The 25,166-nt window shown below is 36.6% G+C and overlaps 2 protein-coding genes across 5 annotated transcripts in view; one reads left to right on the top strand and one right to left on the bottom strand.

The window, feature by feature from the left end:
* ZBTB8OS (zinc finger and BTB domain containing 8 opposite strand) overlaps positions 1 to 8,093 on the top strand; it is a 19,263-nt gene extending 11,170 nt beyond the window's left edge. Inside the window, exons 6-7 of the mRNA XM_011357857.2 lie at positions 427 to 468; positions 3,402 to 8,093. Coding sequence (XP_011356159.1) covers positions 427 to 468; positions 3,402 to 3,488 — 129 coding nt within the window. The 3' untranslated portion in view covers positions 3,489 to 8,093. The remainder of the gene's footprint in view (positions 1 to 426; positions 469 to 3,401) is intronic.
* A 184-nt stretch (positions 8,094 to 8,277) lies between these two features.
* ZBTB8A (zinc finger and BTB domain containing 8A) overlaps positions 8,278 to 25,166 on the bottom strand; it is a 41,962-nt gene continuing 25,073 nt past the window's right edge. The window contains exons 3-7 of one of the 4 annotated variants that reach the window (XM_011357859.2): positions 23,112 to 23,245; positions 22,838 to 22,940; positions 17,720 to 18,543; positions 15,641 to 15,810; positions 8,278 to 12,301 (exon numbers count right to left, since the gene is read on the bottom strand). In XM_011357859.2, the coding sequence (XP_011356161.1) occupies positions 11,969 to 12,301; positions 15,641 to 15,810; positions 17,720 to 18,543; positions 22,838 to 22,920 (1,410 nt within the window). In that variant the 5' untranslated portion in view covers positions 22,921 to 22,940; positions 23,112 to 23,245 and the 3' untranslated portion in view covers positions 8,278 to 11,968. Of the gene's footprint in view, positions 12,302 to 15,640; positions 15,811 to 17,719; positions 18,544 to 19,878; positions 20,059 to 22,837; positions 22,941 to 23,111; positions 23,246 to 25,166 lie in introns of those variants that run through there. The other 3 variants (XM_011357860.2, XM_023529328.1, XM_011357861.2) reach the window with 3 other exon arrangements.

The raw sequence follows: 25,166 nt of genomic DNA, 5'->3' as shown, positions 1-25,166 counted from the left end.
CTTTCTAGAGTCTTCTATATACAGACCATGGACATTTTTCTAAATGCCTTTACGTGGTATACTCTGACAAGCTTTCTCCAGTGGAGGATATTATTTAATTAGTGTTATAACCTTGAACACAGTGAAAATTTTGAACATGCTACTCTATTATGAAACAGTATTCATTAAACAGTGTTTATTGACAATATGCTCATACACGTTATACTAGAGCACTTTTTTAAGAGCAACTATCAACTTTGTTGAAATGGCTATTGCGCACTAAGTCCCTCAATAGTTATATCTGCTGGCAGTCAAACTGAGATCTATAGCTTCTTACTCCTCTTATCTCTTGGCTTCCTTAACTACATTTGTAAGGCTTATTTTAAAATACGTAAAGAGAGAACACATTAAATCTTACAAATCTTAATCTTGTTTTCATTTTCCTCCTCAAGGTGGGGAGAGGAATTCTCATTGTCCAAGCACCCTCAGGTATGTTTTTAATCTAGCCATTAAGAACATGTCATACTTCCTTACCATAAAGTCAGTATATGTGACAGTAAACATATCAATGAGTTCTAATCAGTTGGTGTAAACTGGTAAATTTTTCTCAGACGTCTCTGACCTATCTAGATATATTATGTTAAAACACTAATTTCACACATCTGATTTGATGGATTAGAGTCAGCACTTGGGTTCTAGGGTCAGGTTTGTTACTAATTGTTGTGGGACTTAAAAGTCGCTTTGCCTTTTTGAGTTTTGATTTCTTCCTCTGTAATGAAGGTTTTGGACTAGCCGTTCTCTAAAGAACCTTCTACTTTCTGTGCTTCTCTAGATTCTGTATTTGCCAACCTATATGGCCTCACTCTTCATTAGTCAAGTTTATTGGAATAGGAGTAGGCAGATTTTTCCTGTAAAGGGCCAGGTAATGTAAGCTTTGTGGGTAGAAAGTGATGGAAGAGCCACTGCTCAATTCTTCTCTTGTAACGCTGCAGCTGCCACAGACATGACATGAATGAATGAATGTGGCTGTGTTCCAGAAAAACTTTATGGGCACTGAAATTCGAATTTCATATCATTTTTAAATGTCATGAAATATTATTATTTTGATTTCTTTTTTTTCAAACATTTAGAAATGTAAAAACTATTCTTAGTTGGTGGGGCTGTACAAAAAACAGGGGGCAAGCTGGATTTGGTCTGTGATTTGTAGTTTGCTGACCCCTGTGAAAGGTCAAGGAGACCTAACTTAGTTGGAGGTGACCAGGAAATCCTGGTTACTTCCAATAATTGCATTTAATATAATTTCTTCAACCACGATATAATGGAATAAAGCCTGGTAAGGGAGACTTAGAAGAAAGAAGCATAAAACAAATATCAGTTGCGGGGAAGGGCGTGTGGATTGAAAACAAGTTATCTTTATAGTACTCATGACACACTGGAATTTCCTTTTGAACATACTGTGTTTGAGATGCCTGTCAGGCATCCAAATGGAGATGTTTCCACCCACTAACCGGTATCACCTTAAACGTCTGTCCACAAATCTCAAAAGAGTACTCAACACTGACGAGTAATCTTGCATTTAACACTAAATTCACTTTCTCATTCTCTGAGGCAATTATTTCACCCTCACCTCTAAGCCTTCCTCCCTCATTCTCACTCTTAATCAACCTTGCTTTCTAGAGAAAACAGAAGCAATCCATAAGAACTGACTCATCTTCTCTCACATCAAATCTACCATCTTATTGTATCTATACTCACGTTATAGCCTTTCCTCCTGTATTAATGACAGGCCAGTCCCTGATCCTGTCAGAAGGCAGTCTTCTCTCCTTCAATGCTCTATCCTGCACACAGCCCTTACCAACTTAAGGTCTTTGCTCTGAAATTCTCTCCCTCTCCAGCATGATTAATTGTTCCCAACTTCTTAGATCATTTCCACTTAGTATACAATGGTGCCACAAAACCTGCTAGGTAAAACAAGACAAAACATAAACCTCCTTACTAGGCACATCCCCCCTCTTCTAGTTATTACTGTTCTATCCATATATTCTCCTTTTCTACAAACTCTTCAAAAGAATTGTCTCAATATACTGCCTCTACTTTCTCACCTCTTATTCCCTTTGACGCACCCCAAATATTATATGCATTATTCCGCTGATTAGTAAATCTGCAGTCAATTCTCAATCCTTACCTTACTCAACCTCTGAGCAGCCTTAAGAACATTAGCTATCTGGCTTCTAGGGCATCCCTCTTCTCTTGCTCCCTCTCACTAGGCTGTCCTGTCTCTTCCTTTTTGGCTCCTTCTCTTTCAAACTTAGTGCTCTGAGGCTCAGTCCTCTCTCCTACTCTCTCTTATCTACCCTCCTTCCTTGGTAATCTTATCTAGTCCTATAGCTATAAATATCTATTCAGTGATAACTCCCAAATTTGTATTTCTAGACACATCTATTGCCTGGACAAGTCATCCTGTAGACAAATGCCTATTATCTGACATCTCCATTTGGATGTCTCATAGGCATCTCAAACATAGTATGTTCAAAAGAGTTCCACTGTGTCATGTATACTATAAAAATAACTTGTTTTCAATCCTCACACCCTTCCCCTCAACTGATTTTTCTTTGTTTTATGCTTCTTTCTCCCGAGTCTCCTTTAGCAGGCTTTGGGCTGCCACAGGCAGAAAGTTGAGTTTGATTTAGGTTGTGGTTTCTCCAGATTACAGCAGAAGAGAAAAAACAAAGGCAGCTGCCATTCAAATCCGTCTGTGAGATCTTCAGATTTCTTTCGTGCTTACAGAGCTGGCAAATGCCAGTCACCTATTCTCTGATACATTCTGTGGATTCTTTTCTAGATTCCGCCGCCCCCCCCCCCCGATTCTTTTCTAGAGCTAGAAGGAACTAAGAGAACATCAAATTCTATGGCTCTAAACTGGGGCAGGGTGGGGGGGGGTGTCATATGTCAGAAACATGTGAAGAGAGAAGAACCCCATGAGGCAAAGTGAATATTGGCAACCGACTAGAGAGTAGGCTGAGTTCCTAGGGCCCAGGTTAGACTGCAGGGAGGAAGTCCAGAAGGAGCCTCCAGCAAACAGTAGGAAAGCTTTATGTTCTTTGATTCATCCCATTTAATAAATGAAAAAGCTGATGCCTGGAGAGGTCAGATAGCTTCCATATCCAGGTGGAAACAAAGCCAGGATTAGAGTTCCATCTCTTAACTCCAGCTCAAGTTCTCTTTCTATTGAGCACATGTTGTTTTTACTGGATCAGTGTATAATACTATACTGATTTGATAAGTAATTTTTTTTATGTGAGTTTTTAGTTTTTCAGAATAATATTACAATTTTGACTTTCTACCAGTTGTTGCTAGAGTTAATGATTCTGATTTCAATGTCCTTTTTCTCCTATTTGTTTTTTCTCTAACCCCAACTTTAGGGAACTGAAGTCAAGGCAATAACATACTCAGCAATGCAGGTCTATAATGAGGAGAAGCCAGAAGTTTTTGTGATCATCGACATTTAAGATACTCCCCCCGCAAAAAGATTTGTGAAGAACTGTTTTTTCTCTTCCATATTAGAAGATACCATGATATAAATTCTATAGTATCTGACGATATATGGAGATTTGCAGAAAAGAAATTTTTAAAGTGTAACTTTTAGAAATGGAAGATCAAGGCACATCCTTGGTCTATGTTAACCAAATATTGTAACGTTAAAGAGTTCTTCAGGTGGCAGGTATGGTTCTTCATTGGTTAATTCCTGCTGTAACAGCAGGTACTTCACACCCTGCCAGTGGAATGTCAGCCCTCCAGCCTGGTCCCAAAAGGGATCGTTGGTGTTAGCAGCAGTCTGAGAGACTCTGAAGACTCTGTGCTCTCAGATACAGTTTGGAAAAACAATTATAATTTGAGAAATCCTACAATCAGGATTTTGCTTTTCCTCCAAAGTAAGACCTATGTTTGTACATGTACCTTAAGAGAGATTGTATTTTAGATTGTTGTGGAACACGGCCATCCTGTATTCCAGTTGGTTTTCTCAGAAGAAATAATTATAGTTAAACAATTTGAAGACTTCTCTACAAAGAGCCTTCATTTTCTATCTCACTTTTTTTAAAGCACTGATATATTGACAACTTTCCTGTTTTCCTGTAAGAAAAATTTGATGCCCTTACTAATGGGCCCTTCCTTCTAACATGTATTTATTTCATATTAAAGCCAGTATATTTATATTATTAGAGAGGAAAAGGGGGATTCTTAAAATTTCTTCTGTTTTTAAAAATTGCCTAAGCTCTTCATTACTAAGGATACAGAAGAGGCCAGGAAAACAACTTTCAAATGATCTGAACTTTTTAAAGTAGATAACTTTTAAGACATGAAACTGCTTTAGGTGACTTGCATCATTATTTTACTCTTTTAATTGAGGTATTCTTTCTTGTGATGCAAGAGTGCAAGGTTGCTATTTATTCACAAATACAAGATTGCCACTGGGTGGTGCCAAATATCATTATAGTAGGCCAAACTTGACCTAAAAGGAGGAGATAGTGAGCTTTCTCAGTGTTCTCTCTGAGCACTACATTCTTTTTCTCTGAGTATTTAACAGAAAGTAGAGGTGATGAAGACTAGGCGAAGAGCATGTGGTTTGAATAGTAGCTCTTCAAATGAATGAATACATAGCAGGATCACTGGGTTAGTGCTTCTTGCCCTTCTTTAGTCTCAGGCACATTTTCAAATTTGAATTGTGGCCCTCTGAGCAAAAAAATGTCTAGAAGAACCAATTTACCTTTCGTTAGGATGAATTTCTAGGCTGAGATGGACTCTTTCTTTTTCATGGACACCTTTGCAGATCATGACGGGGTGGGGGTGGTTGTAAAAATGAACAAGGGGATACCATGAAGGCAATGGAAGAGCCAAGTCTAGAATAAGAAGAGCTCTTGGGGTGTATTAAGCCAAGTAGGTATAAACTTGACTAGGAGAAAAAGCATAACCACATCTCTTACCACCAGTGCCATATAATGGGGTTCAGTAAAAACAAGTCAGATGTAATTATGCGATACAAATTGTTTCTTGTAAATTTAAAAAATCAGTTTGTTAGTTTTAAAATAAGCCAAAATGAAGATATCGAATAAAAGGGAAATGAGTATGTTACCCTTTATAAAATATAGTTGGCATACACGTTTCCCCAGCCTTCCCAGGATAGTTAAGAATCTTGTTTAGTAAATGAAGAGAAAGGGAGTCATCTTGGAATTATACTTGGAGCTGTGGAATTTAAACACTACTGTGGTAACATTTTTATTTTTGGGGGGTAGTGATTAATACTACAAACGAGCCAGATCACTAGGGTTCAAGTCCTGGTTCTACCACTTACTAACTGCCCACTTTGGGCATGTTGCTTAACCTCGTTGTGCCTTAATTTCCTCATTTTAAGGGGTGATGGCTATACTTGCAGGGTTGTTGAGAGGGTTAAATAAATGTATACACATAAAGCTGTTAGGATAGTTCTGACACATATAAATGCTCAGTAAATGAGGGCTAGTATTATTATTGGGGCAAGCATAAATGCTAACAGCCCCCTTACTTTTCTCCTTAGTTTTTAAAAAGTCCACAGTGGTTGGTTAGGGGGGGTGTCCAGCCTAGAGACAACCTTGATAGCCAGTGCCATTCTGCTAGAGTCTGTTCATTAAGGGTAAACAAAGCCACTCCTTTCTGCTTCTTCCTCTCCTGCTTCTCTACTCCAGGTCCTTCTTGTGTTGAGTTTTCTTTCTAACATATGGGAGTTGAGCATCTATATATAAATATAAGATAAAGATAGGAGCCAAAGCCTCTGCCCCGTTTCCTTCTTGAAACTTCCTCTCTGATCTTGACCAAGTCTTTTCACCAGTCAAAGCCTCAGTTTCATCTACCGTAATAGTACCAACCTCACGTGGCTGTCAGGATTAAAATTTGTCGTTCACTGTTCTTCTTGAGTTATGGGGGAAAAAAAAGTTATGACTCCCTCAAAAAAAAAGAGGGAAGGAGAGGGGAAAAAAGGCATTCTGGGTAAACGAGAACATCACTGAGGTGCCCCAGTGTAATCGGAATCTGTTCCCTGAGCGGGAGTTGTTCTTCGCCTGCCGGCCCAGGCTTCGCCCTGCCTGCCACGTGCCTTTCCCTGGCTCCTATTGGCTCAGCCACAGACTCCACGGTGTGTTGGGGTGGGGTGCGGGGGTCCACAAGCGACTTGGAGGACACCCAGGGTAGTGGGGCAGTTTCTTGCACAAGACCACAATATCGTAACCGAGTAGGGATAATATAGACTAGTTCTCCCGGCAGTAAGGCGATGGTTTTAGGCACCCGTAGGCATTTCCTGCGTGAGCTCGAATCCCCGCACCCCTTGGAGTCGTCGGTGGCTTTGGGTGTATTCTCGTCTGTTTGTCTCTAAATACGGAGGGTGTCAGTGCCTACCTCAGAGTCCTGGGATCTAGTAGGTCCTCGGCAAATGTAGACTCCATATTGGGCGCCCACTATTGCACTACAGAATATTTCTATTCAAATCCCTACTCTCCACCCACTGCCACCCGGACTCTAGCTTTGGTGCCTGGCAGGTTGGGGCCTCTCCATAGGCCTAGCTGCAGGTCTAGTCTTTCCTGAAAATAAGACATAAAGCTACGCGATCACCCGCCTGAGCGGAATAAATGTCTTGCCGATTAGGGGAGAAAACACTTGGGCTTTCATGTTTTACTGTGGCCCCAAAATACTGGAGCATCTGGTGCCAATTTATAGGCACTGTTTTCCACTGCTGTGTTCCTCGTAGATTTTTTTCCTCCAGGAGAAAAAAAGTTTTGTCAGCTCAAATACAAAACAAACTAGTTTCTATTTTATTTCAGCATTTAACCATTTTGAATGATGCATAAAGTGCCACTTCATCATTGGATGCGTTTTTGTTGTTGTTTATCTGTAAGAGACTAAGCAAGAGAGTATCTGTATATACAATACTGCTGAAGGGATATACTTGTGTTGGAATTGCAAACATAACCTTAAACGTTTGGCATGAGGATGGTACTCTACTCAAAAGTCGTTTCAAGTTTTTAAAAAAAATTTTAATGGCAATACGTGAAGCTAAGAAATTTTTGTTTCCAAATTTGTCCGAGGTCTCCTTTAGGTAATACATCCTAGTTGAGTACTATTTCTCTAGTGCAACGTTTAACTTTAATAAAAAATAATTTAATTCATTGATGGAATTCTAGTATGTAGCAATTAAGTTTCATGGTGCTTGGAGAGATTTCTGGTTCCGAGCAAAGAAAACATTAAAGCTTGTGAAATTTCAGGATATAGTATTTCAGTCACATATTCCTAATATAGTTCTTTTATTAGTCTGAAGTACTATGTGAATTCCCAGAATGCAATACTCATAATCAAATATAATACAAATGCATCTAAAAGTAAAAATCGCTATTTTAAGACTACCTACTAATTTATTTTTCAAATTATTTGTCCCTACCAAAAACTGTAGTTAAGGGAACATACATAGTATCTTGAAATTCCACAAAATTAATATTTTCTTGGACTGGGTATCTTTATTTTTTAAAATTGTCCTTAATAGGATTGAGAACCAGTGGCCTAGAAGGTCAAATGGCCCAACTGCCCATCTCCAGCATCTGTATAGGGAAGATAGAGGGAAATCTTAAAGAAGGCACCTATTTTGCACATAAAAACTGCTGGGAAAATTTCGAAAATACTTACACCCAGAATCCATTTGCTGGAGAGTCTGAATTTCCCTAAGCATCTGTATTGTTTAAAATTCCACAAGTGATTCTAATGTGCAGGCAAAGTTGAGAACTATGGTCTACGCAGAAATGTTGTTCCATTTTTTCTCCTTATGGGCTGAATAAAAATAAATTACTCTTTAACAAAGGAATTAAGTAGTTGTAAATAATATCAACACAAATTAAAAATTTTCCCAATGGGAAAATCAAGAAATGATATAATGGATTTGTGTATTTAGAAATCTGCAAAATGAAGTATAATAAATTCTAGATGTACTTTATAAGCTGTATTCAATGTAATAATGTTTGCAAATGTTCTCATCAAGCCCAAAAGTAAAGGGATGGGGAAAGTATACATTTCAAAATATATTGCCTTTAAAAGTTGAGTCCCTTGGCTTCTCTTTTGTGTGGTTTATTATATATTAAATTACTTGACTTTCTGTTGGTATTAATACAAGTTCTGTACAGAGAAGGCTGACATGTTAGAAAATGAAGTTTATAGATCCTTTGTAGATTCCATTTTTCTGGTATATTCACGGTTCCATTAGCATGAATAATTAAGAAACTTCTGTATCAAAATAAAATATTAATTATACTTCACAATGTATAAAGCAGCTGGCTAAACAGTGCCATTTCTGTGATAACCCAAGTTTTATCATTAAAACTCTTATAACTAAAGTCACATCCTCTACATAATATTTATTCTGTATAGGATTTATCCACATGCAATGACATCAGCTTTAAACAACTGATTGTAATTTGTATAAAGCCACCTTGTAAAATAGAGTAATACACAACATACCTCAGTGAATTAAGCTGATATTCCAGGATTCAGAAAATTGCATCATTTTAATTCCTATTTTTGCCTGTACTTCACTGAGTTGTGTTAGGTAGGCTGCTTTACTATTCTATGCCTCAATTATCTTTCATTTGGTATAACTCTCCTATTTCATAGATATGTAAAGAGTAACAAAAATTATTAAATACTTTGTAAATATAAAATGCTATAGAAATGATAAATAGGAATACTGATCCACTCTAATATAAAATAACATAGAACTTTCCATTTATAATCTAACGTTTGGTCTTCCAGTACCTATTATCATCACCCTTCCCAGTTAAACACATCTTCTTACGCTGTCCTGTTCTTAGTGATTTCCCATGGTATTAATTTAGGACACACAAAAAATATGTATATATAAACAATATGAGTAGAAATTTTAATATATCTTAGCATTAGTTATCTTGGCAAAATAACTAATGAATTGAGCTCTGAGTTCATAAGTAAAACAAGAAACTTTTTTCATCCATTAAGTAGTAACTTGGCCACAAAAAAGCAATAACTATATTTTTCACGTCATCACTCAAAAATACAACATTGAAAAATGTGTTCTTAATGTCTTAAGATATGATAACTACAGAAGGAACACTATTAAATAAGGATGTGGTTTGCTGCTGTAAGAGACTCTATGGATACCACCAGCTTATAAGTACAGTGAGTAATAGGAGTAATGAAGTGAGACTGTAATGCTCAAAAGAGAATTCAAAAAGTAATCTAGTTCTGAGGTTTTCAATGCTGTACTCCTGAGCTCTGCCGGGGTGCCTGGGGAAAAGTGCTTAGGGGTCTTTAACCAGAGCAGCTTTGTTTGGAGTTTCTCCCTTAAATGTTGAGCTTCTCTATGAAACAATTCATTTGAAAAAGGGTTTCTTGGGTAAAAAAAAGTCTTTTAAACCACTGATCTAGTTTATTTTGCTTCCTCCAGACACTAGGCACAACATCAGTGGTGCTTTAATTTTACAAAACTTCATCCTGTCAACAACACACTCTTGAGGATCATAGAGTTAGAAAGGTGTTCAGAAGCTGATAAACAGCATTTCTGCAAGAGCAAATTGGTCTAACCAATTTCCATTATTTTCCAAATATTAAAAAAAATCCTTGGCATAAATAAAGCTTATATTAACAGATTATACCCCTATGTAACATTTTCCTGTATTTAAAAGCCAAAGAGTTCAGTTTTCTCAGAAACCATTAATAAAGTTTCACTCTAGAAAAGAATTGGTCTCTAAAGTCTTAGATACATATGATAATGAGTTATTATTTACAACTTACAAACATGTCACGAATGTTCTTTTATGATATTAAGAAGATAGAACAGATGTGCTGTCTTGTTTGGTGGACTTGATAGCTCCTTTGTGGGCATTGTTTATGCTTGTTATAAACAATTATGAGAAAGCATTATTTCTGATAAGGCTCTGCAAGTGCTGGTGGCACTGTGTTCAGTGGACTTTGCTGATATTCATGCAGATGTATGTCAAGTTTGCATGCAGAAGATAATAGCATAAAAGAACATTTAGATCATAAAGTGCATTAGAGTATACACGTGCAAGCACTACTTCATTTCTATGAATAAAGCTCAAATCAGTCATTTTTCCTATTGGTTCTGACGCCTAAAAATCAGATTATAATTTTGAAGGATGTTACCATCACCTGGTGAGACTAGAGAATGACAAGTGTTCCCTCCCTCATTGGGATACAACTTAATTGTGAAGACTACTGATTCAGGAGAACATGGTGGAGAACCATGAACTCAACTGCACACCATTCAGTCTTAAAGCAACTGGAAATTTACTATCAGAGAAATCCAGAAAAAGTCTCAGAATTAAGTACCATAAAACAAAGTGGTTATTCATCTATTTATAAAAAAATGTTTTATATAACCATTTTAGCCCACAAACTGGTATCAAGGACAATCATTAATTAAAGAATAAGAGAAAATAATAACAAAAAGTATCATCTTGAGGTATGTCACGGCATTTAAAAATATAATACATGGAGCCTCTTTCTATCAAAATTAAATTATACGAGTTCATGATAACTTGCAGACACCTTTAAGAAGGTCAGTTCTTCTCATATTTAGATTTTATCTTTGAATTAAAATAATGCTTCTCCAATTTAACTAATTTCGGAATGTTTCATAATTCACATAGGGAAAGAGTTTAAATTTAACTTCATCTAGGAGAAATGTTTGTTCTGAAAATTATATAAACAAAATGCTTAAGCATTTAAGAGAATAATTTGTTCAAATAGTTTTGTATATAAAATTTACATATAAATAACATACAACATATCAATAGATAACTGTAGGGACATTACTTAGCACTATTTGAATAATTCTAGTTCAAGATATTATACGTTGTTGAAGATGATTAAATTCCTCTTTCATACTAATTCTGATAGTCTTTTTATAATTACTGCAGATTAGTGAGGTTTGACTTCAATTCTTCATCATTACAGAGAAAAAACAGTTGAAAGAGGGTTGTTTACCTGTCCAGTCTCCAGTCCCACCACTAAAACTTTCTGACCTTAATTTCCTCATTTGTAAATCAGAGGCAATAATATTTACCTTGCTGACTGAGAAAATATGTGAGAGCACTTTATAAATAATATTGCAGTACATAAATGTTAGAAATTGCTCTTAAGAACTGCTAAGATCCTCTAGTTTTCTTGTTTTAGGTTTTCTTTAGAGAGGAAGAGAATTATACTGACAGATCTTCACAAACTACTTTGACTTTTAGGCAATTAATTAGTTTCCTGCTTTAAGAAAATGGTATCTGTACATAATCTCTGGTCAGCCTCTACTTTAGGCATTGTTTTGGTTTTTCTTAACAATACTGATACATTAAGAGTACTTTCTTAACTTAATGATAAAAAGTTCAGATATGAACAATTTCAAACATTTTAGATTTGTCTTCTACCATAATCCTAAAACATTTAGGATATTGGAATAATGGTAAGTTGTTGTGAACCTTAATAGAAAGATTTAGTTCAGTCAGGTTGACTCTTCAATGTGCTCTGATTCCCTGTGAAAATTCAATATTGGTAGATTGTGTTTTTTGAAACACCTTGAAATTATCCTACATAAATCCTGGTTGTGGTAAATTTATTTAAAATACTTTTTTGAAAAAGCTTTGCTAAGTAGATCTTCCAATATTAAAAGAAAAAAGTATCTTTGCCATAAAAGAGGATTAATCGTTCATCATGCCAACTCAAGCTAGGCTTTCTTTCCAGTGCAGCAACATATTTTAGGGCAACAAAGTTCAGAATAGATACAATGGCCTGTTCAGAAAGCATGCAAGTTATATCACGTCATTACTTTTAAGTTAGTCTGATAATTATTAACCAGACTCTGACCATGGAAATAAAGAGATGAAGGAAGTCAATGTAAGCTGCAGACATGCCAGCCTGTTGGTTCACGTGACAGCTACCTAATGTTGGGCTTTATTTCCTTTTCTTCTTCTTCTTCACTGTCATCAACCTGTTGTATGACCAGATCGGCAGACCCATCCTCTACAATCTCCACATAGGATCTATTCTCATCTTCACTCAAGTGCCACCTGGAATCCTTATCTCCATCTGATGGGGATATAAGGTGCTGTTCAGCTTCCAAATCAATAGGGAGGCTGTCTATGCCAACTTCAGCAAGGCACTCATTACAGAGTCTGTAGCGCCTGGTTCCTTCCTGTACCACTTGACCTGTTAGATCAGTCACATGGCGTTTGCATTTCCTGCAGATTAGTTTGCATGCCTGGTGAATCTGTGTAGAGATTGAAATAGGGACAAAAGAGATTTTTCAAATGCAGGACAGTTTGATATTCTATATACCAGTTCATAAACTTAAGATGTTCAAAGCCAAGCATTAATATTAAATTTAACATCTACTTATTAGAAAAAGGTAAAAGGTTTTGGTGATAAATTCATGTCACAGAAGTATTAAACACCATCTCTAAATAATGGCTATAATGTTTTTATGATTAATATTACATACTTAATAATTTCACATATTCCTTAATCCAAGAGTATCTGAGGTAACAAGGGACACCTTTTGAGAATAATAATTGCAAATACTTAATATATACCATGTACTATTCTAATGACTTTACATATCTGAATTCAGGGGGGTAAGATTTTCATGAGTCTTAACTTTTTGTTATTTTGCTAGAAAAAGAAAAAATACTGTCCTAAATTTAAATTCATTAAAAATATCTTTGGGTAGAAGGATTACTTCCCATTTTTACTAATGAAAGATTGATCTAGTAGAAAGAGGACTGGACTAGGAACCGGGACACTTGAGTTCTAGTCCCGGTTGTGTCATTTACTAACCTGTCATTAACTAACCAAGTAATTTAAAACATTATAAACCTGCTTCCAAGGTGATAGTCAAAATACTTAACTAGTAAGGTATAGGCACCACCCAAAAAGAATAAGAGCCTGACTAATCAGAATGGACACTAGTTATAAATAACCACTATGGTGGTTCTGCTACCTATCAGCGTATTATTATCCCTGCCTGCTTCCTTACTACTAATGGGGATACAACTCAGGTTGTGAGGGCCAAATGAGTTAACGGATGTGAAATAATTTAAGGAAAACTTGTAATTGATGAATAATTATACTATAGTTAGTAATAACTGTTCAATAGCTATCAGAGCAGGAGATTATAGGGTCTAATCTAAAAACTATCACAATTAATTGTATAATGCTAAATTAACATTTATGGTATATTCATTTAGATAAAGTCAGAACAGTATAGAAGTAGGCCACCAAACACAAATAATCAAAAAACCCAAGAAAACTAATGCAGTCTGGTAAAATATCTAAGAAAATGTATGGAACTATCACTCAATACAGTTATTACCTTCGGCTTAACCGCTGATATATTAATCAGTAAATATTGGAAGTACACAATTTGAGTGTATTCTTATTTCTCCTGACATAGTAACTTTATGATGATCATACATGGCACATTTTTTGTTACAAAGTTCTGACACAGATTCGTGTGCTTCGCCCCCAATTCCAATACAGTTATGCAGTCAAAGAAATTAAGTGAAACACTATAATGTTAAAATTGAAAATATCAGAAACTCATTATTTTAAAAAATATATCTTCTAGCTCTGTTCATTGAAACAGTCTAAAAAGAATGAAACCCTAATAACAATGAGCACCCTAGGTGCCCAGATATTGGTTTCTAATTTTATTCCTCACTAAACGGAACCAAAGCTCCTTTAAGAAGTGGCTGTTCCTAGTTTTGTGGCAGGGAAAGTGCATGGTGAGCCTAGGACTCTTTTGAAGCTAGAGAACAAGGACATTGAAAAGCTAATGAAGTTGTAAGAAAAGGACACAAGAGCCAGCTTCAAGGTGTTCCCACTGGACAAAACTGAAAATTTGAGTATCGAAAAGAATAATAATTGTTATGGATCCAAACACAAGGAACCAATAAAAATTCATGAGATCATATGCTATTCAAAAAAACAAAGCCAGATAAAAACTCATAAATCTTTTGAGACTACTATTAAATGAACTCTTTACTTTAAAAATTATTAATTAAAGGAAAAGAACTGAACATTTATCCTGCTTCTCCTGTAGGAACCCTATTTCGAAGTAACTAAATAACCTTAGGTGATGAGGGAAAGCCTTACTTTATAGAATTCCAGCTAATAATGTAGAGGCGAGGATAAAATTAGTAAATCATTCCACAGCTCCAAGTAAAAATAATTTGGATACAGATTATCAATTAGTGTTAATACAATTAAATGAATGGTTAATGGGAAAATGGATAGTCACATAATACCAAAACATCTCTGCACAGATTCCTTTCTAATCACAAGGCAGCACCTTTAACTGTACAATGGTGGAATCACAGTATCATCACCCTAATCCAGTGATCAATCTTAACAAGAATGATGAGTCCGCCAGATATTATGTGTCTCCTAATGTGGCACAATATGAAATATACTATTTCACTCTTAATGTGTTCTAGCCAAAAGTATTTAACCTGAATCCATTAAAGATTTAGATAAAACTTCTAGTTTATAGAAAACGCAGCAGGAGAGAGCAATAAGCTAAATGTAGAAGCAATAAGAGAAATCCAGAGGTAGGATATTTTGTAAAACAACTGGCTTGTTATCTTCAGTAAATCAGTGTTATGAAAAAGAAGGAGGAAGCGAGAAATTATGCTAGCTTAAAAACATATTTTAGTTCAAAAATCGAATAATGAAATGGAATATATGGTTCTGGATTAGATTCTGGCTTGGACAAACCAACTGTAAAAGATATTTGGAGGACTATGGGGAAATTTGGAACTGAACTAGGTGTTAGATAAAATTTTATTGCGATATTAAGGTAGAGATTATTGACTCAAGAAAGCAAGTTACAAAACAGCATGTACGGTATGATCTCATCTTGGTAAAAAAAAAAATACATGATAAAGTATTAAAAATGGTAATATCTGGGTGATAAAAATATGGTATTTTTATTTTTTTATTTTTACTTCCATTTTCTCACAATGTTCCAATGTCACTGCCTTATTAAACCACCAGAACACTAGCAAATTCTCTGAGATATTTGCTGACAGTCCAGCGTCCAACTGGGAGTGGCTCAAGTGCCCACTTTGCTCCCTTCCTTGATGAGAATATTGAGAAACTAGAGAGACACTGGAAAGGGGATGTTGTGGAGAGAGGCTGGACAGCAGAAACTAGACTGAGACCCTACCAGATAAGGATTCAAGAATCACTAGCAGATGCTGAGTGTCTGAAGTGGTGATTCTGACCTAGACATTTAAAACATTTTTACAGTTTACATGGTCTTTGGCTCTGAAAAGACCAGTATATAAAAATTTATATAAGATTTTAAGTACAGTAAAATGGATACTCAAAAGCATATTTCTTACTTCAATGTTTCAAAGGAGAATAAAAATCAATATATATACACACATATATTGAATTATGCATTACGTGCAAAGTAAAAACATTAAGTTGGAAAAATTTTTAATATGGTAGAGTTATGAAGATTTTCTCTAACAAGTTAGATTATCCTAAAGCAGATAAATAAATGCACATGTGTCTTAAGAAGTACAACGGAAACTCAAATACATACTGTTCGAAAATGGCTACTGAGATGGTCTAGCCTGCTAAATCTTTTTCCACAGGCTTGACATGGATAGGGTCTTTCTCCTGTGTGACAACGAAGGTGGCGCTTTAGGTCTGCCTTCCGCTTTACCACATGTGTGCAGTATGGGCACTTGAATCTCATCCTGGGCATATCACCTGTCAGGAGACAGTTTGATTAAATCACTGGAAAGTTCTTCACAGCAATTCCAATAGCAAAAAGAATCCAGAAGGAGTTGGTGAGTCCAATTTTGAAAAGGTAGGAGAAAAGGAGAAGAAATGGTATTAAGACTAGATTGTCAATGTAATCCAAAGTACAGAACCATAACTTAAGTATTTATATTTACAAAGTCTAGGTAAGTTTAGCTGTCACACTTACCTTTTTATTAAATGTCAGAAAGTCAATAAATATTAAATGTAAAAAGGTAGTACTGGATTTTAAAACTGTAGGTACAATCCGAAAGTAAAAGTACTTGATATTTAAGCTTTTAAGTAACTTTTTTATTTACATGTTTTTATTCCCCTTGCCTTTATTTTTCATACACTTGTAATACTTTTAAAGGTGAAAAATTTCATGGATCATTAATTTTTTATTTTAAAACTTATACGAATTCAACATGTGATAGGAGGCAAACCTCATCAATTTAACAGCTGTTAATTCAGCTGTTCATCATTGCAGTTAGGTTTAAATGACCTAGAATTATAAAAGGGCAGAGTCTAAATAAAAAAAAGATAACTTTATTGTTGTTTTAAAATGCAACATAGATTTCCCATTTTTGTTGTTATTTCTGTTTGCCTTGGTCAATGGTTAGAGCTCAGCAGAATTTTCAGTAAGCTTTATACTATAATCTCATATATTTTCATGTTAGTATCCTACAGGAAAATGTGATTAGTAAACATCAGGTTGCTATTATTTAAAAATGTTATCTACAAGCAAATCATTTCTTGAGATTTATATAGAACAATGTGAATACTGACTAGCTATTAGTGATATTAAGGACTTGTTAATTTTGTTTAGGTGCAATAATGACAATAATGTATTGGAGTGTTTTTTTTAAGACTATTTTAGGGATGCATTCTAGAATATTTACAGACGAAAACATGATGTCTGAGATTTGCTTAAAAATGTTTAAGGGAAGGGTTAGCAATAGAGGTACAGATGAAATGGTTGGAGATGAGTTGACAGTTGTTGAGACTGAGTAATGGGTGCGTGGAGGTTAATTATACTATTTTTTTGTGTTTATGTTTGAAATTTTTCTAAAATTAAAAAAAAATTAAATAATCTAAATCTTATACCCTGCAAGTTTCACTTTATCGAAATTTTCCTTTAAGTTCACATGTAAACTATTAAGAAAATTTAATAACTGATGATTAATTGAGGGAAAAAACTGGATGATATGCATTTCCAAACTTGGTTCTCTACTTCAGTCTCAAGGGGCAAGGAGAAGATTACTTTGAAACTATCAACCTACATAATCATTCTGCATTTTATGGCTATCATAGAAATGAGATATCTCAAGTCACTGCACATGAATTACAGTATCTATGTTATGGTTCGTATGTTAAAATTTTTAAAATTAGGTATATCTTAATAAATTCAGATTTAGTCTAATTTCCTTTGGACATTGGAAATATGAACCTTTGCAAATATGCATGGTTATTCCATTTAACTTTTCTGTATAAAAATACTTCTCCCAAATGAATACTCAGAAAAAAAAAAGAACTAAAGTGAAAATATGTCTCAGGGATTGAACCCCTTAGAAAAGAGCTTTTAACATTTAACAGTAATCAACAACACATACAGGTTTGGAAAAATCGTAGGTTTTGACCCTCAGAACTCTACTGTTTTTTGACTGTCGTTAAGTTTATCCAAGATTACTATAAATTTAAAAAATTTTTTAAATTTGTTTTAAGAAATAAATTATATTAGAGAAGTAAGACTTTAAAAAAAAATCACTCAGTTCAACCCCCAAACCCCTAAAACCCCTAAAAGTAAGGGCATTTGAGATAGGATTAATTTATATCGGAGTACTGGAACCTGAGTGGGACGAATTCTCTTTCTGGATACCTGGAAAACTTCTTGTTGAGACATCAGATCCTTGACCGTACTGATAGCCAACAGGAGGAGAGTCCACTTCAGCATCAATTTGTGCTTGTTCTTCAGATTGGGGAATGTGGCTGGAAGAATCAGATGTGCGTGCTTCTCGTTTGCTTGACTTATAATGAGCAATTTCAGAAGGTTGTGACAACCTCAAATGTTTGGACTTTTTAGTGGAATCTTTCCTTTGTTCATGCTTGGCCAAGGGTTGTTGAGTATTCCGTTGGGAGGCTGGATGGTAATTATATTTATTCCAAGATTTTCCACTTATTATACCTGTTCCTTGATCTGGGCTGAGGTGAGAATGTGGAGAACTGCTTTCTTCTTGCCAGCCACTGCTATACAAAGAGGAACGTTCTATACCATTAGAATTGGCATCTTTATCAGAGAGACTGAAATAGCGATCCTTTTCTTTCTCACTAATGTCTAATGAAGATTTAATAAAAGTCTTACATACACTGATGACATCAGTCATCTGAAGGAAGCTAGCAGCTGACATCACTTCTATGACATTCTGACCAGTAAGAGAGAGTTTGCCGGAATAGACAAAGTCCAGGATAACTGTAAAAGTGTCAGGGGAAAAAGCCTGAAATGTAGCTGTGGTCGGCTGACTTGTCTCCTTTGAATTCTGAGAAAGAAGCATTTTAAAATAGCCACTACTAGCAAATAATACATTTCGATGTGCTTTGAAGACCTTCCCTTCAACCAGAATACTACAATCACAAAACACATCTTGCCGGCGCTGCTCGTTCAGTTGTTGCAGGAGTTGAGACTGATGAGAGGAGATCTCCATTCTAAAGGAGAAAAGACACGTGTGGTTACCAAATGCAAAATAACATTGTTTTTCTCAGATGAGTCAACTATAATAACCAAAAACACTTTCTTCTTAGAGAATATAGTCTCTGAGACACAGAGGATAATAGATGTCAGGATATCATTTAATGCTGTACTGTTGTTAGATTTTTACACCACTATTTGTTCAGCTACCAAACTTTATCAAACATTTCTATAAACCAGGCCTTCTGCTATAGGCTGAATTAAACAGGCTTGATTCTTGCCTTCATGTAGTTTTCAATTTAGAGAGAGTATCAGGCATTAAACAAATACTCATATGAAGTTATAAATGACAAGTGCTAAGACAAAGGGTGCCATGAGTAGTATAAAAGAGTAAACTAGTTTAGATTGGGATGGAGAGGGTTAGGGAGTAACTCTCTGAGAAGTAACATTTAAGCTGAAACTTCAGAGATGACCAGAAATTAGCCAGGTGAAGAAGGAAAGAAAAATATTTCCTATTTTAGCAAAATAGTAGTCTGGAAAGTGCTGAAACTTCCCTGTCACAAATCTCCAGAGATGCTGGCTAAACTTTAACCAAAACTTTTAAAGTGAATGCCTGGGCTTGCAAGAAAGATTAAGAAATCTCTAGATGCCAGAAGTGGAGAGGGAGCAGAGCCAGAACTGCGATGTGGGCTCGGGTTTCTATCAGTAACAGAAGCTGGTACCCTTGAAGGACCACAACTTTAATGAAAAGGGACTAGCAAACTCTGCCCATCAATCCAGGGAAAAGGTAAAGAAAGGTTGTCTTTGCAGGGCCTTGGTTAGAGGAAAAAACTGTCCCTAGGTGACTTATTGAACCCAAGGTTGTGCCTTATGAGGTTCTAGAGTCCAAATTTATTTTACCTACTTGCTATGAGAAACTTCAAACTAAAATATTAACATGCAAATTAGTCCTACACTGGTGGTACCCATGGGGCATCTTGCAGAAGCAAATGCAAAACTGCTCTGGATGGAAGAGCTCAGAACCCAAGCCAGGTGGGAAATAAGCACTGCTTAAGCTGGACTCAAAATCATCCCCCTCTTTATACAAAGTGGATCATTTCCAATATCTTACCACCGTGATGTCTAATGTTGCCTATCGTTAAAACAAACAAGCAAACAGAACCTCTCCTTGATTTCACATCTATCTCTGGCTACTACTCCATTTCTCTGCTCCCTTTAGATAAAATTCATTGAAAGAGTTTTTTTGTTTTATTTCACTTGCTGTCTTCATTTCTCTCATTCTTTCTTGAACCCATTCTAATCAGGTTTTCATCCTCATTCATCAAAACCATTTTAAAAAAATCACTACTAACTTGTATGTTGGTAAATCCAATGGTCATGTCTTTATCCTCATTTTACTGACATAGTGTATCACTTCCTTCATCCTAAAACACTTTCTTTACTTGACTGTCAGGACACAACTTCTTCATGGTTCTTTTCTTATTGACCACTCCTTCTCAGTCTCCTGTGCTGGGTCTTCATTTTCCTAATCTCTAAGTGGGATTCAGAACACGCTACCCCAAAATATGGCACCTTGGCATATTGAATATTTTGAACTAAAAGAGTTTGAGAAAACAGCAGAAGCAGGAAGGTCACTGATACCCCTCTCCCTTCTCCCCTGCAATAGGTCATAAAACCCTCTGTGAGAAGTGCCCTCCCTATACTCAGAGGAGAGGCACCTCCGTATCTCAGAAGACAAAGGGACACTGACAAGAATCTAAACAAAGGCTTTACTGAGTTTCACCCAGTTTACTAAACTTACCTCATAGTCCTTAACCTACCATATTCCTTCACAACTGTCTTCTCCTTATCAAATCTAGCATAACTATTTCTTCATTTCCTTATAAAGGTTTCCATGTCACATAAAACTTAGGTTAAGTAAATTTGTTTGTTTCTCCTGTTAATCTGTCTTTGTCGGTTTAATTTTTAGACCCAGCCAGGAAGAGGGTCAAGGAAAATTTTTCTTCCCTTACAGCTGGAATGCCCCAGGCCATGGGGCTCAGACCTCTTCTCTACCTATGCATTCCCTAGGTGAGCCCACCTAGTCTCATAGTTTTAAATACCATCTTTGAGTTTATGACTCACAAATTTACATGCCTAGCACCTGACCTCTTCCCTGAACCTCAGACTCAGATATCTGTTTAGCTGCATGTCTGCTTAGATGCTTCATAGGCACCCTAAGCTCAGCACATTCAAAATCATATTCTTCAATCATCCTCACCTTAAACCTGTCTTTCCTACAGTATTATCCATCCCAGGAAACAGCTGTTTAGACTAAAAACATTAAGAGTCATCTTTGACTCCAGGTTGCAGCTTTACATTCAAAACCAATCTAAAATTCTTACCACTTCTGTCCACTACTGCTCTTACCACCTTGAACCAAGTCACCGTCACCTATCATCAACAGCCTCTTAGTCTCCTTGCAACTTCAGTCTAGTCTGAATACAGCAGCCAGAGTGACCCTTCTAAAACATAAGTGAAATCATGTTACTCCTCTGTGCAAAACCCTCCAGTGGTTCCCCGCCCAACTCCAAAGTTCTTCTCATGACCTAAAAGGTCCTATGTGATCTACATCTTCCAACTCCCGGTACCTCTCTGCCCCCATCACTTCTGCTATGCCCTCACACACTACATTCCAGCCACAAGGACCTCTGCTTATTCCCGAACATTCAAGGCATGTTCCCGCCATGCAGCCTTTGCGCTAGTATTTCCTCTGCTTGGAAATTCTTCCTCCCGATATATATGCAGCTCACATTCTCACAACTTTCAGGTCTCTTGTCAAATATCATTTCATCAGAGGTGCTTCCCTTTACCATTCTACATAAGCACCATCTCCCACTCTCTATCCCCTTCTTTGTTTATTGCTTACTAGTTTTCTCCTACTAGAATTTAACGTCCTAAAGAACAGAAACTTTGCCTGTTTTGTTTAGTTAAATACTCCCAGCTCCTTGAACAGTACTTGACCACACAGTAGATGCTCAGTCAGTGTTGATAAAGGAATAAATAAAAATGAAAAAACATACAAAGAAATCATTCCTTATAGAAGAATGAGCAGGCATACAAACAGGAGAATTAGAACCTCAAGAATTTCAGAAAATAGAATAAAAACCTGATAGACTAATAACTAAGTATGTTTAAAATGGTCAAGGAGATAAAAGTTGATATAGACCAGCATATAGTTATAAGCATAGACTCTGGAGCCAGGTAGCCTGATGTGGAATTCTAGCTCACCTGTACACTGCAGACCAGTTGAGTCATCACATAAAATTAAGTATCACACCTCTCCAGCAGATAGCTATTCTCCTTTTGAAAAAGAGCTTTTGGAATGCTACCAAGCTCTCTCAGAGCTTGATGCTGACCATGGGACACCAAGTGGCCATGCCTGAGATGCCTGTCATGGGTGTTACTAATGCAGAAAATTATACATTTGGGCATGTGCAGCAGCACTCCATCATCAAGAGGAAGTGTTATGTACAAGATTAAAGTGAACACGTCCTAAATGAGCAGGTAGCACAGTACATTGCTGCCTTTCCTCAACTCACACATATGGCCCCATGATGAGTAAGGAAGAAAAACTAGCTGACTAAGGAAGAAAAAGTTAAGGCCTGATTTAGAGATGGTGCTGCATGATATGTTGGCACCAGCTGGAAGTGGATGGCTGAAACATCACAACTCTAATCAGGAGTGTCCCTGAAAGGCAATGGGAAGGGAAAATATCCCTGGCGGGCATCTGGTTGTCCACTTCCCATGGACATAGAGATAGGCACAGGTATGGTTTTACTCTGATTCTTGGACAATAGCTAACAAGTTGGCCAAATGCTCAGGGTTTAGAAAGGACCAAATAGAAGCACTGGTAACCAAAAGGCAGATGGGGAAGGGGCAGGTGTATGTGAGTTGTTAGTCGAGTGAATGCTTAATAAAGGGTACTAATTGCTGAGGAGGCTCTCAGAAAACAGACGGACAAGATGACCTGTTCTATGGATGTCAGTTGGCCTGGTTCCCTAACTACCATGAAGCCTGCCATGTACTTCATCACCCAGAAGCAGCTTCCCTGATAAAATGGTGGAATAACCAACTGAATATTCCATGATGGCCCCATCTGACAGATGATACCGTGAGAGACTGGGATGCTATCCAAATGGATGTGGTTTATGCTTTTAACCACTATCATAATATGATGCTATTTTTTCCCATGGATAGAATATTCATTTCTAGAAAAAAAAAAAAAGTGGCAGTGCCTCCTTTCACATTTACCTCTAATTACCCACTTACAGAATTTTTGCTTTCTGTCCCTGCAGAGGTCTTAGCTCCCAAGACAGGAATGCTTGCACCAGGGAAACATTGCATGGTTCCATCAAATTAGATTGTGATCGACCTAAAAGAAGAATTAACATTCCCCATTTTGGGGAGGGGGTAAGGGTGTCTTTGTTTGTATGAAGTAAAGTTGCATATTCTAAGGCAGACATGAACTTGCTTAGAATTTTAAATATGGAAAGAGTGGTGAATATGCCAAGCAGCCAAAGGGTAGACTATGCTGATTATTTACCTGTTGTCTCCAAGCTCAACACCCTCCACGCTCTGCACTCCTCTCTACTAATGGAATTGGAATTCTGCAAGTGATATTTCCCAGGCTTCCTTCCTTGCAGCTGGCTTCCTGTTAGATTCTATCAATAGAAGGCACTGATAGGAGATAAGAAAAAGGAAAAGAGGTTTCCTGCTTTGAGCAGAGGAAATGCAGCAATTGCTGGCTGTTGGTATAGCGGCAGCAAGAGTGGACGCCAGTAGCCTTTCTATCCTTTGGACTTTTCATTTCTGATAGAAGTGGCACCTGCTTGGCAGATCCAGAACTGACTGTGACAGCAATTCTAACTGTACAGCAGCTGGTACAGACTTGTGGGCTCCAGCTCAGGGGCATGGAACCTTCTGACCTGTGATTAGAATCCTTCTTTTCCCTTTTGCTGTTCTAGCCCTTTTAGTCTTCTGGAACCAATTTCATATATTAAATTCTCTCTTTTTGAAATACCAGAATGGTTTCTGTTTTCCTGAGCAGACCCTGACTGGTAACATTTCTAGCATCAAAAAGAGATAAATCAGCTATTTAAGAAAAGGGTCTATCCTGAGACTTGATCTTCTGGATAAATGAAATATAATCTCCTCCCTCAGCATCCATCTTACCTTTTATTTCCTATTAACAATTGTAGTTTAATAAACTGCATTTATTTTGTTGCTGTTATTGATGGTGTTTTGTTTTAGTCATTAATTTTTTAAGCAAAAATTTAAACACCAAAGCAGAGTAAATAATATAAGGAATGCTCATGTACTTATTACTCAGCTTGAACATTGATCAATTCTGCCATTTTTGTGTCTTCTACCTGCCTCTACGTTTCCCCTCAGAATATTTAAAAATAAAATCACAGGCATCAAATCATTTCACCCATAATTTTTCAGGTGTACGTTTTACACGAGCCTCCTTCTATTTCTGTTATTATAGTTGGACCTCTGTTGTCTTTTGCCTGCACAGGATCCCTTTCTCAGTAGAGTATTCCTCATTTCCTTTTGAGAACTGCCTTCTACAATTTGATGATGCTATTCAACCCTTGGCCTCCCTGACCCCATGCGCACATGACTCAGACTGGTCAGGATGAGTCTTTCTTTGAGGTGTGTCACAGAAGCTAAGAATGAAGGCCTTACTACATGAGAACATGGGCCTTAAGAATCCTATAAGCCTAGAACTACAGAAAGGTTCAACAAGTGAGAAAGCTCACCTAGATATGATACTAATACAAAAGAAAGCCAGATAAAACTGTTCAAGAGACAGTCCTAATGAGATTATTTTAATTCCCAGATCCAGCTGTACCTAAAGCCAATGCTCTTTCTGGATTTTTAGTAATGTGAGCCAACAGATTTCCTTTTCTGCTTAAATTTAAGTTGGATTTCTACCATGTGTGACCAAGAGTCATTTGTCCTAATTTGTGACACTCTCTAAGACTGCAACTATAGCCCATTCAAGGATACCCCATTTAGCAGGGAAAATATTTTTATATATAGGAACATTAACAGAATTGGTGCAATTAAGGTCATCATATCACAAAAACATAGTTTATAACGTCGCTATATTGCAGTTTTTTTCCTTCATATTCCCTGAAGTCCTGGCATGCCTCCACGCAAAGTTTCTGTCAACTTTGCTCATTCAGAAAGTTATGAGTCATTTCTTCTCAGGCTACAATAACTTTATGATTCCTTGCATGATGTCAGAAGTCTTCCGCCCATCTCTAAAAGCTGATCATTTTTTCGAAAGTGTTTCCCTAGCTCAAACCACTGAAAAATACTCATTTTAACATCAAAAGTAATATTTTTGTTTAGTACTCATATCATAACTTCAGCCTATCACTCACACAACTGTGATAAATCAGGATGGAGCATTCAGCAGAACATGAAGTAATGACAGAAAGTGAGACAACAACCTAGAAAACAGAGTAGTGAGGCCTCTCAGACTCAAGAACATTCAATCTTCCAAATCAGCTCTCATTAGTGCTAACTTTATTGAGCTGGCTGAGCAGTTATTTTAAAAATGCATCAACTATAATTCAGCACTGTATCA

The sequence above is a fragment of the Pteropus vampyrus genome, unplaced genomic scaffold, assembly GCF_000151845.1.
Source record: "Pteropus vampyrus isolate Shadow unplaced genomic scaffold, Pvam_2.0 Scaffold36, whole genome shotgun sequence".
NCBI classification, from domain to species: Eukaryota; Metazoa; Chordata; class Mammalia; order Chiroptera; family Pteropodidae; genus Pteropus; species Pteropus vampyrus.
Note: the sequence above shows the minus strand (reverse complement) of the source record. Positions and strands in the feature narration are given on the sequence as shown.